The sequence below is a fragment of the Zingiber officinale genome, chromosome 6B (assembly GCF_018446385.1).
Source record: "Zingiber officinale cultivar Zhangliang chromosome 6B, Zo_v1.1, whole genome shotgun sequence".
Classification (NCBI taxonomy): Eukaryota; Viridiplantae; Streptophyta; class Magnoliopsida; order Zingiberales; family Zingiberaceae; genus Zingiber; species Zingiber officinale.
This window is the reverse complement of record NC_055996.1, coordinates 41,328,941-41,343,004: the sequence shown is the minus strand read 5'-3', so window position 1 is coordinate 41,343,004 and position 14,064 is coordinate 41,328,941. Positions and strand designations below refer to the sequence as shown.

Genomic DNA, 14,064 nt, shown 5'->3' with positions numbered 1-14,064 from the left:
ATTTCTTCTATGTATTATGTCGGAGTATGTTTTGGATAATCCAAAGACTTTCCAGCCCATGTCTAAAGGCTCCAAGCGAGCATCTGCATTTCGATTACCAGCTCTCTGCTAATCCCGAGATCCCACGAGCCAATCGGTTCATAATTATGCAATCACTGTTAATTATAATCGAGCAATTAAATTAGTTGTTAATCCACCTCTTCTCTCTCTTACGCCTACCAATCATCTGCTCTGAGTATAAGTCCTGTTTGTTTGCCGTGTTGCTCCACAGAAGCAGAAGCAAGAACAGAAAAACATGATGATCCAGAGTTAAGCAGGAGAAGACGAAGGGAGGAGGAGGAGTTAAAAATGACCAGAAGGATGCATTTGATTTTCTTCTGGCTGTTCTTCTCCTTATGGATTTCTGTCGTAGTTAGTGCCGATGAGGAGGGCGAGAATATGGCCGCGCTGCTTTCGATCAAATCGCAGCTCGATGATCCGTTGAAAGTTCTCCAAGATTGGAAATTGCCGGCCGAGGCAGCCGGTTCGCCTTATTGCAACTGGACGGGCGTGCATTGCAACTCGGCGGGCTTGGTTGACGGCCTCGACCTGTCGCGCCGCAACTTGAGCGGCATAATCTCCGACGACATACGTCGCCTTCACGCCTTGGCCCGCCTCAACCTCTGTGGCAATTCTTTCTCTTCCTCCCTCCCGGCGGCCTTGTCCAACCTCACTGTGCTCCAGGAGTTCGACGTCAGCGACAACGACTTTGTCGGGCACTTCCCGGCCGACCTCGGCGCGTGCCCGAGTCTGTTGAGCCTCAATGCGTCGGGGAACAACTTCGAAGGGCCGCTCCCCCACGAGATCAGCAATGCCACGTCACTAGAGACGCTGGATCTCCGGGGGAATTTCTTCTCCGGGTCGGTACCACCGGCGTACAAGAGTTTGCAAAAGCTGAAGTTTTTAGGCGTTTCCGGAAACAACCTCACCGGAAGACTCCCCGCCGAGCTCGGCCAGCTCGCCTCATTGGAGACGCTCATAGTCGGCTACAACGAGCTGGAGGGACCGATTCCTGCCGAGTTCGGCAACCTGACTAAGCTCCAGTACCTCGACATGGCGATCGGAAACCTGCACGGTCCCATTCCTGGCGTGCTCGGAAAGCTTCAATTCCTCACCACCGTCTACCTGTACAAGAACAATATTGGCGGCGAGATACCGAGCGAAATTGGCAACATTTCAACACTACAATTGCTCGATCTATCCGATAACTTGATATCCGGAACTATCCCTCCGGAGTTGTCGCAGCTGGCCAATCTCCAGCTTATCAATCTTATGTGCAACAAGCTGAAAGGCCTGGTGCCAGCCGGAATCGGCGAATTGCCGCAGCTGGAGGTGCTGGAGTTGTGGAACAACTCTCTCGTCGGCTCTTTGCCGGCCGACCTGGGTCATAACTCGCCGCTCCAGTGGCTAGACGTATCGTCCAACTCGCTCACGGGGGAGATCCCCGCCGGTTTGTGCGATGGAGGAAACCTCACCAAGCTAATCCTGTTTAACAACGCCTTGTCAGGGCCGATACCGACAGGTCTATCAACGTGCCTCCCGCTCGTCCGCGTCCGGATGCATAACAACCAGCTCAACGGCACGATCCCGGGTGGCCTCGGTGGCCTCCCGAGGCTCCAACGCCTGGAATTGGCTGGCAACGATCTCTGCGGCGAGATACCCGATGATCTCTCCCTCTCGACCTCGCTCAGCTTCATCGATCTCTCCCATAACCGTCTCTCCTCGACGCTGCCCCCGACGATACTCTCCATGCCGACGCTTCAAAGCTTCTCGGCTGCCGACAATGAGCTCGCCGGAGAAATACCAGGCGAGATCCAGGACTGCGCTTCGCTCTCAGCACTCGACCTCTCCACTAACCGCCTCTTTGGGAGCATCCCCAGCAGCCTCGCCTCCTGCGAGCGCCTCGTGTCGCTGAGCCTGAGGAATAACCAGCTCTCCGGCGGTATCCCATCGTCGCTGGCCATGATCCCGACTCTGTCCATTCTCGATTTGTCCAACAATTTTCTAACTGGGCCGATCCCAGACAACTTTGGAAGCTCACTGGCGCTAGAGATGCTCAATTTGGCTAACAACAATCTCTCTGGTGAGGTGCCGTCCAACGGCCTTTTGCGAACCATAAACCCGGACGATCTCGCCGGCAATCCTGGTCTCTGTGGCGGCGTGCTCCGACCTTGCGGCGGGTCGAATTTGCCCCAAGAGTCAGCGGCGAAGTCAACAGCGCTTCACATCAAGCACATTGCGGCTGGATGGGTGGTAGGAATAACGGCGGTGCTGTCGATTGGCATAGCCGTCTTTGGCGCACGAAAGCTCTACAAGCGGTGGCTCGCCGACGGATTATGCTGCGCCGACAACCAGTTCGATGAGGAATTCGGGGGGTCGTGGCCATGGCGGTTGACGCCGTTCCAGCGGGTCAACTTCACGAGCGCCGACGTGCTTGCGTGTGTAAAGGAATGCAACGTGATAGGCATGGGCGCGATGGGGGTGGTCTACAAAGCTGAGCTCCCACGCCACCACGGCGTGTTGGCGGTGAAGAAGCTATGGCAGGCGGAGGCAGGGGACCTGGTGACAGAGGTGAGCCTACTGGGGCGGCTGCGGCACCGGAACATTGTGAGGATGCTTGGGTACGTGCGCAACGACCGGGAGATGATGATTTTATACGAGTACATGCCGAACGGCAGCCTGTGGGAAGCCTTGCACGGGAAGCAGCATCAGCAGCAGCATCAGCAACGAGTGCTGGTGGACTGGGTGTCCAGGTACAACGTGGCAGTAGGGATCGCCCATGGCCTTGCCTATCTCCACCATGACTGCTACCCGCCGGTGATCCACCGCGACGTCAAATCCAGCAACGTGTTACTGGACGCCAGCCTGGAGGCCCGGATAGCCGATTTCGGACTGGCCCGTATGATGGTGCACAAGAACGAGACCGTCTCCGCCGTCGCCGGCTCATATGGTTACATTGCTCCAGGTAGGTATTTGTTCAGCAATCTTTTGGTGCATGATTATGAATTGGTTACGATGTTAATCTGGTTAATATTGAGCTCGAATTGTGGTACAGAGTACGGGTACACGTTGAAGGTGAACCAGAAGAGCGACATCTACAGCTTCGGGGTGGTTCTGATGGAGCTGCTGACGGGGAGGCGACCGGTGGAGGTTGAGTTCGGGGAGGGACAGGACATTGTGGGGTGGGTGAAGGAGAAGCTCCGGCGAGACCAAGGCATAGAAGAGCTGCTCGACGCCACTGCGGGGGCGAGGTGCGAGCACGTGAGGGACGAGATGCTGCTGGTGTTGCGCATCGCAGTGCTCTGCACCGGGAGGTCGCCCAAGGACCGGCCTTCCATGCGCGACGTGCTTATCATGCTCGGCGAGGCTAAGCCGCGCCGGAAGAGCAACGGCAGCGCGGTGGCCGCCAGCTGCAACGTCGTCGGCATGGACAAGCCCGTTTTCACCACCTCGCTGGACTCCGACTATCTCTAGAGCTAGATTCAGCTAGCATAATAATTTGCTGTTCCATTGGAATCCATATTTCATTCCTCTCATCTGTACCTACATTCATTTATACCTAGTTTTACATAATTTGCATGTGTAAATGTTAGGACAGAGGTGAATATCCTTGGCACAAAACAACTGCACTGATATTTAGAGTTGGAGATGAATTAGTAATGATATGATCTACGCAGTCAATTGTTACGGGGCTTTTGCCTTTTTAAATAGTCAATTGTTTCCTAGAGGAAAATGAACTAAAGAAGTATATCTGAGGATTGTACCTTGGATAATTCAAATAGATTACTAAAGCAGTAAGCGCACATTGTGCAAAAGGTGGGTCCTGCCGTCCAGCGGCCCCCTAGGCTTGGTTTCACAGGAATTCTAGGAAGAGGTAAATCAGCGGTGAATGCTGGCCCGGGTAAAGCGTGGTGTCTCCGGAATTTAACACAACCGGCCCAGATTATTCATCCAGTGCGCGTCCGTGGATCTTCGATCCTACAATTCATTGTGCAAGGATGCCACGCCTTAACCGGTTGATCCAGCCCGCGGGGGCAAAGCAGTAAGCGCACATGCCACGGTGCAATGAAGAGAGATAGGAGAGTACGTACCCTTGTGCGTTCGAACGACCCGTAATATTAGGTCTATTCAATTTTATTCCTCGATTTTATTTTAATAGCCGGTAAAAAAAGGAAACTTTAGGATTAAAAGATGAATATATGGATTGAAACGTCCTAAATTTACTACTGAATAGGTAAAGTATTTTTTTCTCTTTTGTTTTTTATTCGAGCGTCTTGAAAGCTGTTAAAACTCATATATCATTTCCAAATTTATTATAATGACCCATTAAAATTTCAAAATAGTAAACCACTAGTAGATATCAAATACTTATCATAAAAGTTGAGAATTTACTCTCCTAAAAGAAGATAAAACAACTCACTAATGCTGAAGTATGAACTAGAAGGTTTTTGGATTATACTGTCATCGTCCTGAGCTTACTCACTCGTCAAAACTATCTTATCCCCTTTTGTTCTGACACATGCAACAATTAATATCATGAGTCTAAAAACTCAGTACATTCAAACCATGATATATAATAATTAATCCATGTAACCATGTATTCTAAAGGAAGACATATGTTAAACAATTGTAAATTTAATCTCTTTCATAGCATAGATATAAACATGATTTTATCATTGTGTCTAGTTTTGTATGTCACGTCCCAAAGGAGTCCTTGCTCGATAAACGGACAACATCTCTCTTGTAACTGTGACCATATAAAGCATAAATATATTGTCACATTGCTACTCACAAGTAACATCAACCCATACGGCTGGATATAAACACAATCACGCAGTTTATAAACAGCCCACACGGCTGAAAGTAAACATAACCACACAGTTAATAGACAACCTACACGGCTGAAACATTACACAACGAAAATAACAAAATAACGAACATGAAACGAACAAAATAACTAATTGCGAGCCGACCCGGCTTGACACGATAACATCAAACCAAATACAAGAAAACATAAAGCTAAATTCCATACAAAGATACATATACATGGATAAGTCCAAAACCAATAAAGCGAACGGAAGAAGTCGCTCAATGTAACATGGGACTGACGGACAGGATCTCCAGGCGACTTCAACCTGAAATAAGAATAAATCAACGGAGTGAGTTCAAGATCTCAGCGGGTATCGATTAGACATGCATAGTAAGATATAATTATCAGTAATAATCATGCAATACAGTCTTCTGAATAATAACAGGAAATGTAAAACTGAACAACAGAACATGCTGTACTCACCAGGACCTCTTATCTGGATACAAGGGTCATCAGACTAAATACCTCATGTCTCTTGTATGCATGTCAATCATATGCAACCACCAAAATGCATCCAAAATGCAGCAATCACAAACAATAAATGCAATCTATGCATATGATGCAAATGACATGGTCACCCCTGACGCCAGTCAGCCACCTCACACGCGATGGTAAGGTCGAGTGGGTATGGCTATGACAACTATGCACTCTGCCATCACTACTCCTGAGTGACCAAGTGGACAAGATGCTGTCGGAGTACATCTATCCTCCTACCCCAAATATAGTGGAGGAGCCTAAGCTCTCATCTCCCTGTGTCATAGTCAAGAGGAGGGATTCCTGCCCATTACCACGCTGCAGTCACACTACCCATGAGCGGACCAATGGAGCCCTGACAGAGCAAACTGCACACACCCTGCCTGATGTACCACTAACTCATGAGTGATTGTGTGTGCAGATCATGTAACTGGTGATGTGCTCAACTATAAAGGAGCCGACAATCACTCAGCATGCAATCATGCAAAATGGTGCATGGCACTAAGCATGTAACTTCTGAAAATATCAACCTCTATATAATATATACCAAAAGGAAAACTGAGTCCATAACAAAGATCTAGGTATACATGTCAAGTAATGAATCTAGGTACACATGCCAGATAATAAAACTAGGTACACATGCCAGATAATAAATCTAGGTACACATGCCACTTATATCTAGTAGCTAGACGTATACCCTGTAATACATTGTATGTCACTACTTCTATGAACATAAGTACACATGGAAAGAATCAAGAGGCATAAACATAAATGCATAACAGATAACATTATGGGCATACTACACGTATCAGGTAGTGACATACCAAGCAAATATAAACATAACAATTACTACTAGCTATAACCTATTACGCATATCAGAATGATAATATCAAAAGAGATAAGTTAAAGGTACCCGCCTCGAAAAGGAATTCGTATTAGAAAAATCCCACGGTGCCTAGCTCGTCCTAGATCCAGGACTTGAAACCTAGTGTAATTTAGATAATTACATATGAAGTAAATAACTAAATAACTCTCCCACCTAATTAGAGTAACTCTAATCAAACATGATTATGGATTAATCCCCCAATTAACCTTAACCATACTATAACCTAATTAGATTAGGTTTATATATGATTCATCTCCAATACTCACTCAAATCAACAGATCATTTAATCTGTGTCTTAAATCAACTAGGCATTATGAATCAATTAATCTATTACCAATTGATCAACTATTCTTATCCTAGAAATCAAATTAACTCCTAATCTCCATTTCATAATTAATTATGATATTGTAACCAATCCATACCTAACTTCATATTGAGAACAACTTGTTGGTGCAAGCTGCACCAGAATCAAACCTAAGTTTTGATGTTGTCAAAGGTTCAAGTTAAGTCTTGTTGTGATCTAACAAGTTTACTGAGTGTGCAGAATGTTTACTCAACCGGGAAAGACCTAGTTGGAGGCTAGGCAGGAGAAATCTTAGCAGATCATGGAACCCAGGTGAAAGTCCAAGAAGGTCGAGGGGAGACGAAGCTTGGCAGTGTGATCGAGAGGTCTGAAGGACCGAAGATCAAAGGAAAAGTCCTGGGGAGCAGATCAAGGCTGAGTGAGAAGTCCAAACTAGATCTGGAGGATCAGAGTTTGGCAGGTAGGTTGAGGTAAGCAAACTGGAGGAGCGACAGTGAGATCGGGTTCCCGGAGGGAACAACCTTAGGTCGCTGATCCAACTGAAGAAACCGGTAAGGTTTCCAAGTTGAGATCAAAAACAGTTCTACTGTTCTTTTATTACTCATGCATTATTATACTGTTATGCTAACATCTGTGTTGCAGGGTGTTTTTTGTTCTAACACTGTTTTGCAGGTCTAGGCGGATCGGTCGACCGAACCAGAGGACCGGTCGACTGAACCAAGTAAGATCAGCACAGAAGTTAGTCCAGATGAGAACTGAGCCAGAGTCCGGTCAAAGCTTGATAGGTCGACCGAAAAGTAAGATCGGTAGACCGAACCTGTTGACTCAGCAAGCCAGTTCATCAGCACCGAATCAGCAAGCAAAGGAAAGAAGGGCTGATCTGTCGACCGAACAAGAGGATCGGTCGATCGATCCAATCAACATTAAAGGGTGATCTCGGCAGATTTCAGTGAACAAGGAAAAACCTTGTTCGGTCGACCGATAAAAGGATTCGGTCGACCGAACCATTGAAGATAAATTAAAGCACAATTACGAGCCAGCATCAGATTGCCAGCTGGAGGTGATCGAAGCTGGTTCGGTCGACCGAACCCTTGGTACTCCTATAAAACCAGGCTCGAAGACAGAGGCTAAAATAACTTTGTAATCAACTCTTGTGCTCGTTTGCAATCTGTCCATGCTACAAGTCTTCATCAAATTTGCAAGCGACTTCATCCGATTGCCGACCGAGCTACGACTTAAATTCTGCAATTGTCGGTATAGCTTTATTTTTGTACTACACTTTAATTCTGTAAGATAGTAGAAGTGTTACTATCTTACATATCTATACTTGTACGATTCACTTCTTTCCGAGGAGTTTGGAAAGAAGGATTATAGTGTTTTGCCCATCGGTGCGGTCAAGGACCGCGGGCCTTCGAGTAGAAGTCAAGCTAGGCTCCGAACGAAGTAAACGATTGTGTCTCCTTTCTTATTTTCCGCTGCACGATTCTGACTTAAAAAGAAAAAAATAGTTTTAAAAAGAAGCGATATTCACCCCCCCTCTATCGCACTACTCGATCCTATCACAACTTACCCAAATCGAATCTGCAATAGCTCGGTGAAGAACCTAGAAGCAGCCGTGCCGAAATGGATCTCCCTGTTCAATTCAAACATCTCAATTCACCAGCAACACATCCATATCTAAGAATTAAACCCTAATTTATACTCCACAACCCTTTAGCTAACAACTTACCCCTTGACTAGATCCACGCTTCCTCCTGAATGAAGTCTGTGTGCCACGGTGGTGCAATGGTGACAAGCCAAGGTAGAGGAAAGGAGCGACAACACCAGGGCACCAGCTTGCAGGAAATCGGAGAAGGGTGATGACGAGCCAAGGCAAAGGCGAAAGCAGCAATCAAGCGGCGTAGTCGCTCGGCGAGGCGGCAAACAATAGTGGCGCGAACAGGCCACGGGAGGGTTGGCTGTCGCTCCTGTCGCAGCTGAGCTAGAGGAATCCGGCCCTTGTGGTCGTCGGTGGCCGACGATCAGGAAAGGGGCGACGACATCAGCGAGATCAGAAGAGGAAGTTGACTGGAATCAAGTCACACGGCGTCGAACGACAGTGCGAGGAGGCTGGGAGAGAGTCAACTTCTCGCTCATGGTCGGAGAGGGGCGGATCGACGCCGGCGATCGGTGATCCAGCGGGCGACGATGGACAAAGATCGGGAGGGGGAAGAGGTGTCAGCAACGTGGATTTTAGGGCACGAGTGAGGAAAATGAGACATTTATAAACTTAAACTTAAGTATTTTAATTAAACCCTAGGTTTATTTCTCAATCAACTCCCATTTTATTGATATTTCAAATATACCTCCTTTGTTCTATCCCCTCAAAATACGTCATACGAGCTCCGAAAAATTTCTAAAAATTTCCAAAAATTCTATTAAGGTTATTCGTCTATTAAACCTTCTTATTCTATTATTATTTTATTACAGTATTATACATTGTAACTGTTAGGACCCTTGGCAACCGGCTAGAGGGGGGGTGAATAGGCCCTTGTACAAATTAAGCAAAAAAAAATTTTCTTGAACAAATGACTTAATTAAAATAACACTTGCATATAAGAAATACTAAAAAGACTAAAAGACAGAGGCACACAGGTTTACTTGGTTACAACCGAAGATGTTGTTAATCCAAGACAGTGAAGTTGCACTAATTTCTCCTTCAGGTAAAGAGACCTCTTTACAACAATGAAAGCACAAAAAGATGAAGTTAAATAGAAAAGAAAGTGTATACAAGTGTTGCTTGGATGTTTCTTTTTTTTATTAGCTTATGGGAGTAGGGTTGTTTATATAGCCCTACTCGGGGGCGCCTGGAAGGGTTCTAGGTACTTGGAATGAGATAATATTTTATCCCCGATGCAACGGTACGTGCCACGTCGAATTTGGCTAAGAATTAGGTTCCGGGCGCCCTGACCTGGTCCGGGTGCCTCGAGCACCAGAAATCAGCTTTTACTGATTTTTGGTCCTGGTCTCCTACTCCGGCTCCACTCACTTAGGTGATTTCTGTCATCCGGAATAAGACTCATCCGAACTCAACTTCTGGCCTTCTCCTCGAGCAAGCTTCTACTCTGACTTCTCGTCCCTCGGAATCACCGTGTGCTTCCTTCTCGTCTGCTAGCGTACTCTTCCACAACTTTTGGTTCCTCGGACAGCTGCGTCTTTTGTGTAGAACCGTTAGTTTCGATAGAGGGGGGGGGGGTGAATATCGATTCGAAAATATCGAGTAAAAATACGCAGCGGAAAAGTAAATGAACACAGTTGTTTTTACTTCATTCGGAGCCTGTGACGACTCCTACTCGAAGGCCCGTGGTCCTTGACCACTTTCGTTGGACAATCACTAGCAATTCGAATATAATTACAAGATGAATACAGGAAAAGCTAATGAAACAAAGTAATGCCGACAAGGAAATTAACTAAAAACCGAAGGAGCACTTTGTCGGAGCTTTGTTGGCGTCGCAGCAGAGCAGCAGGACCAGCAGTAGAAGAGTTCTCAGATTGATGATTGATTGTCTGAAGCTCCTGCCTGGGGCTTCTTTTATATGTTGATTCAGGCGCCTGGATTCCTTCCGGGCGCCTGGAATGTGACGTAGTTGCTCAAACCGTGATGCTCCACGTGGCGACGACTTGGCTGGATATAATTTACCTTCCGGGCGCCCGGACCTCCGGGCGCCCGGACCACCTTGTTCCAGAAAACTCCCTTTTCCTGCAAAACAAAGTTAGTCCGAGGCAATATATAACCTACAACATAGATTGTTAGCACATTTTATAATGGTATGAATTAGCACAAATAGTATGACTTAGATTCCGTCTTTCCGAGACCGGAATCTAGTCACGATCTCGACTTAGATATCCGAAATGGATCTAAGCCGGATCGACGCCTAATGTTCCCTTCCCGGGAACGCATCCTCACTGTCACTCCCCTCCAGTGACTTACCTCACTTACCTGCCAGACGTCCGGTCAGCCCGTCGACCCGTCTGGACTTCTCGCCAAGCGTCCGGTCAGCCCGTCGACCCACTTGGACTTCTCGCCAAGCGTCCGGTCAGCCCGTCGACCCGCTTGGACTTCTCGCCAAGCGTCCGGTCAGCCCGTCGACCCGCTTAGACTTCTCGCCAGCTATCCGGTCAGCCAGTCGACCTAGCTGGACTTCGTGCCAGACATCCGGTCAGCCCGTCGACCTGTCTAGACTTCTCCTGCACACTCGATCAAAGTGTCAGATAACAACAAAACTAACTTAACCTATTTGTCATTCATCAAAACTTAGGTTAGACCGTTAGTGCTACCCGCACCAACATTTTGTTCCTCGAGCAATCTTCTGCTCCGGCTTCTAGTCCCTCGAAAACACTGCATGCTCCCTTCTCGTCCGCCGGTGTACTCTTCCGCAACACTCTTCCCTCAGACACACCGAACCCGTCGGCTCTCTCCCGTGCTGTCCTTCTCGCTAGTTACGTCTTTTGCTTAACATCCTATGCTCCTAATTTCCTGCACACTTAGACACAAAGTTAAACATAACATGACTTAACTTAACTTATTTGATCACATCAAAACTACTTTGAGGTACCAATAATCTCTCCCTTTTTTATATGAGTAACTCAAATTAAGTTAGAGTAAACCAACATAAAGTCAAAATAATAAATTTTACAATAAAGTGCAAAAATTGAAAAATAGACTACCTCCCCCTAGACTTAAATCTTCCCTTCTCCTCCTTTGATCATATAAAAAATGGGGTACCAAAAAAGATCTAAGGGTAACTCATCAAGAATTTTTAAGTCGCTTAATAAACAAAATTTTGAATAAGGTTAAAATGACTTAAAAATTTTGATCAATCTTAAACACAGGTAGGTCTAAGGGAAAAAAAAAATCAAAATTGAGAGTCTTAAAACAAGTTTGGAAATCTTGTAATATTTTTTTAAAAAAATGTATACAGCATGCATTTTGACAAAAGAAATTATATTTTCAAGATTTATAATTTTAAAAATTATTAAAAAATTATATTTAGATAAATAATTCAAAAAAATTTAAGAAATTTTTTTTCTCTTAGTTAGCAGGAATATCTCATGCAGAATAATTGAAAATTGTGAATAACAAAATTTAAATGTTACAAAAAATTGAGATTCTTTTTATAGATGAATATTGAGTTCCTCTTTCTAAAAAAAATTGGGATCAAATTTATTTCGAACAATAATTAAAATCAAAATGAATTTTGTGGAAAAAATTCAATTGCAACAAAAATTTAATACAAGCATGATTTTGGAATCCAAAATAGATTTCTTCCTACCAGATTAACAAGAAATTTTTGGAATCCAAAAATTAAACTCAAATGACTTAATTAAAATAACACTTGCATAAAAGAAATACTAAAAAGACTAAAAGACAGAGGCACACAGGTTTACTTGGTTACAACCGAGGAGGTTGTTAATCTAAGGCAGTGAAGTCGCACTAATTTCTCCTTCAGGCGAAGAAGTTTCTTTACAGCAATGAAAGCACAGAAAGATGAAGCTAAATAGAAAAGGAAGTGTGTACAAGTGTTGCTTGGATGTTTCTTCTTTTTGTTAGCTTTTGGGAGCAGGGTTGTTTATATAGCCTTGCTCGGGGTGTCTGGAAGGGTTTCAGGTGCCTGGAATGGGATAATATTTTATCCCCAACGCAACGGTAAGTGCCACGTTGAATTTGTCTAAGAATTGGGTTCTGGGTGCCCCGAGCACCAGAAATAAGCTTTTGCTGATTTTTGGTCCCGGTTTCCTGTTCCGGCTCCACTCGCTTGGGTGATTTCTACCATCCAGAATAGGGCTCACCCGAATCCAACTTCTGTCCTTCTCCTTGAGCAAGCTTCCGCTCTGGCTTCTCGCCCCTCGGAATCGTCGCGTGCTTCCTTCTCGTCCGCCAACGTACTCTTCCACAACTTTTCATCCCTCGGACAGTTGCGTTTTTTACTTCTCGAGCAATCTTACGCTCCGACTTCTCGTCCCTCAGAAACACCGCACGCTCCCTTCTCGTCCACCAGTGTACTCTTCCGCAGCATCTCATTCCTCAGACGCACCGAGCCTGTTGACTCTCTCCCGTGCCGTCCTTCTCGCTAGTTGCGTCTTTTGCTCGACATCCTATGCTCCTAAATTCCTACACACTTAGACACAGGGTTAAACACAACAGGACCTAACTTAATTTGTTTGATCACATCAAAACTACTTTGGGGTACCAACAGTAACAACTTGCATGGCATAAACATAAACATAAACATAAACACTTTGTTAAACAACATATGTTTGGTCATATGTACTAAAATAAATCATGTTAACCTCAAACCTAAACTCAAACATTCGTAAAACATAAACATGAATGTTCATATTAGAACATATGTTAAACAGTTTTAACCTTAACTACTTACATAAACATAAACTTAATTTTTCCATAAAAGAAACATATGTTAAATAATTTTAATCTTAACTATTTGTATAACATAAACATAAACATGGTTTTATCATGTTAAATATCAATGGAGAATAACCTCTTACTTCAGTTTCATGAACCTCCAAATTACCTTAAATTAACATTCAATTTTTAACCTTCGTTATCTTTTATTTTTTACTTGTAAGTTTCATAAATTACATGAATTTAGATCATCAAGTGTAGCTACTTTATACCTTAACCTCATATCATTTGGCCAAATGTTTATTCTAGTACTAGGTTGGTAAGGTTCATCAAACCCCTTCTTAAACCGGATTCCCAAACCCCTCTGCCTTGGTAAGGTTCACTGGATCTTTCTTAAGATGGATTCCCAAACCCTTCTGCTATGATAAAGTTAAACCCTTCTTAAGCCGGATTCCCAAACTTCTTTTGTTTTGGTAAAGTTCATCGAACCCTTTTTCTTAAGATGGATTCTCAAACCCTTCTGCTATGATAAAGTTAACTGAACCCTTCTTAAGCCGGATTCCCAAACTTCTTTTGTTTTGGTAAAGTTCACCGAACCCTTTTTAAGCTGGATTCCCAAACTTCTTTTGTTTTGGTAAGGTTCACCGAACACTTCTTAAGCTGGATTCCCAGACCTCTTTTGTTTTGATAAGGTTCATTAGACCCTTCTTAAGCTAGATTTCCATACCTCTTTTATTTTGATAAGGTTCACCAAACCCTTCTTAAGTCGGATTCCCAAACCTCTTTTATTTTGGCAAGGTTCACTGGATCCTTCTTAAGCCGAATTCCTTATCCGTTCTCTCCATTTGGCAAGAATTCTGATAACTTCTAAGCCAGACTCTTTACCCGTTTCCTAATCTTAATTCTATTCTTTACGATTTATTTGGCCAATCTAATCAATTAGTTCATCACCTTATTAATCCATTAATTAAATCAACCCATTAAGTGGTAACTCATATGATTAAATAATAAATCAAAATATTAATTAATTATATACCATTAATTGTTCTATTGTCTATATTATCGGTAGTGATTAACCATTAAGATCA

The 14,064-nt window shown here is 44.4% G+C and overlaps 1 protein-coding gene across 1 annotated transcript; it reads left to right on the top strand.

Annotated features, from left to right (window-relative positions):
• The first annotated feature begins 273 nt into the window (after positions 1–273).
• On the top strand, positions 274–3,726 carry LOC121992373 (MDIS1-interacting receptor like kinase 1-like). The gene is made up of 2 exons (XM_042546692.1): positions 274–3,004; positions 3,095–3,726. The coding sequence occupies exons 1-2, from the start codon at positions 349–351 to the stop codon at positions 3,511–3,513; spliced, it is 3,075 nt and encodes a 1,024-aa protein (XP_042402626.1). The 5' UTR covers positions 274–348; the 3' UTR covers positions 3,514–3,726.
• Positions 3,727–14,064: the final 10,338 nt, after the last annotated feature.

Excerpts from the sequence above, each read along its gene's own strand:
- LOC121992373 (XM_042546692.1), top strand. The coding sequence starts at position 349 with ATGACCAGAAGGATGCATTTGATTTTCTTCTGGCTGTTCTTCTCCTTA. Across the intron at positions 3,005-3,094 it reads ATATGGTTACATTGCTCCAG|AGTACGGGTACACGTTGAAG; the intron begins GTAGGTATTTGT and ends ATTGTGGTACAG.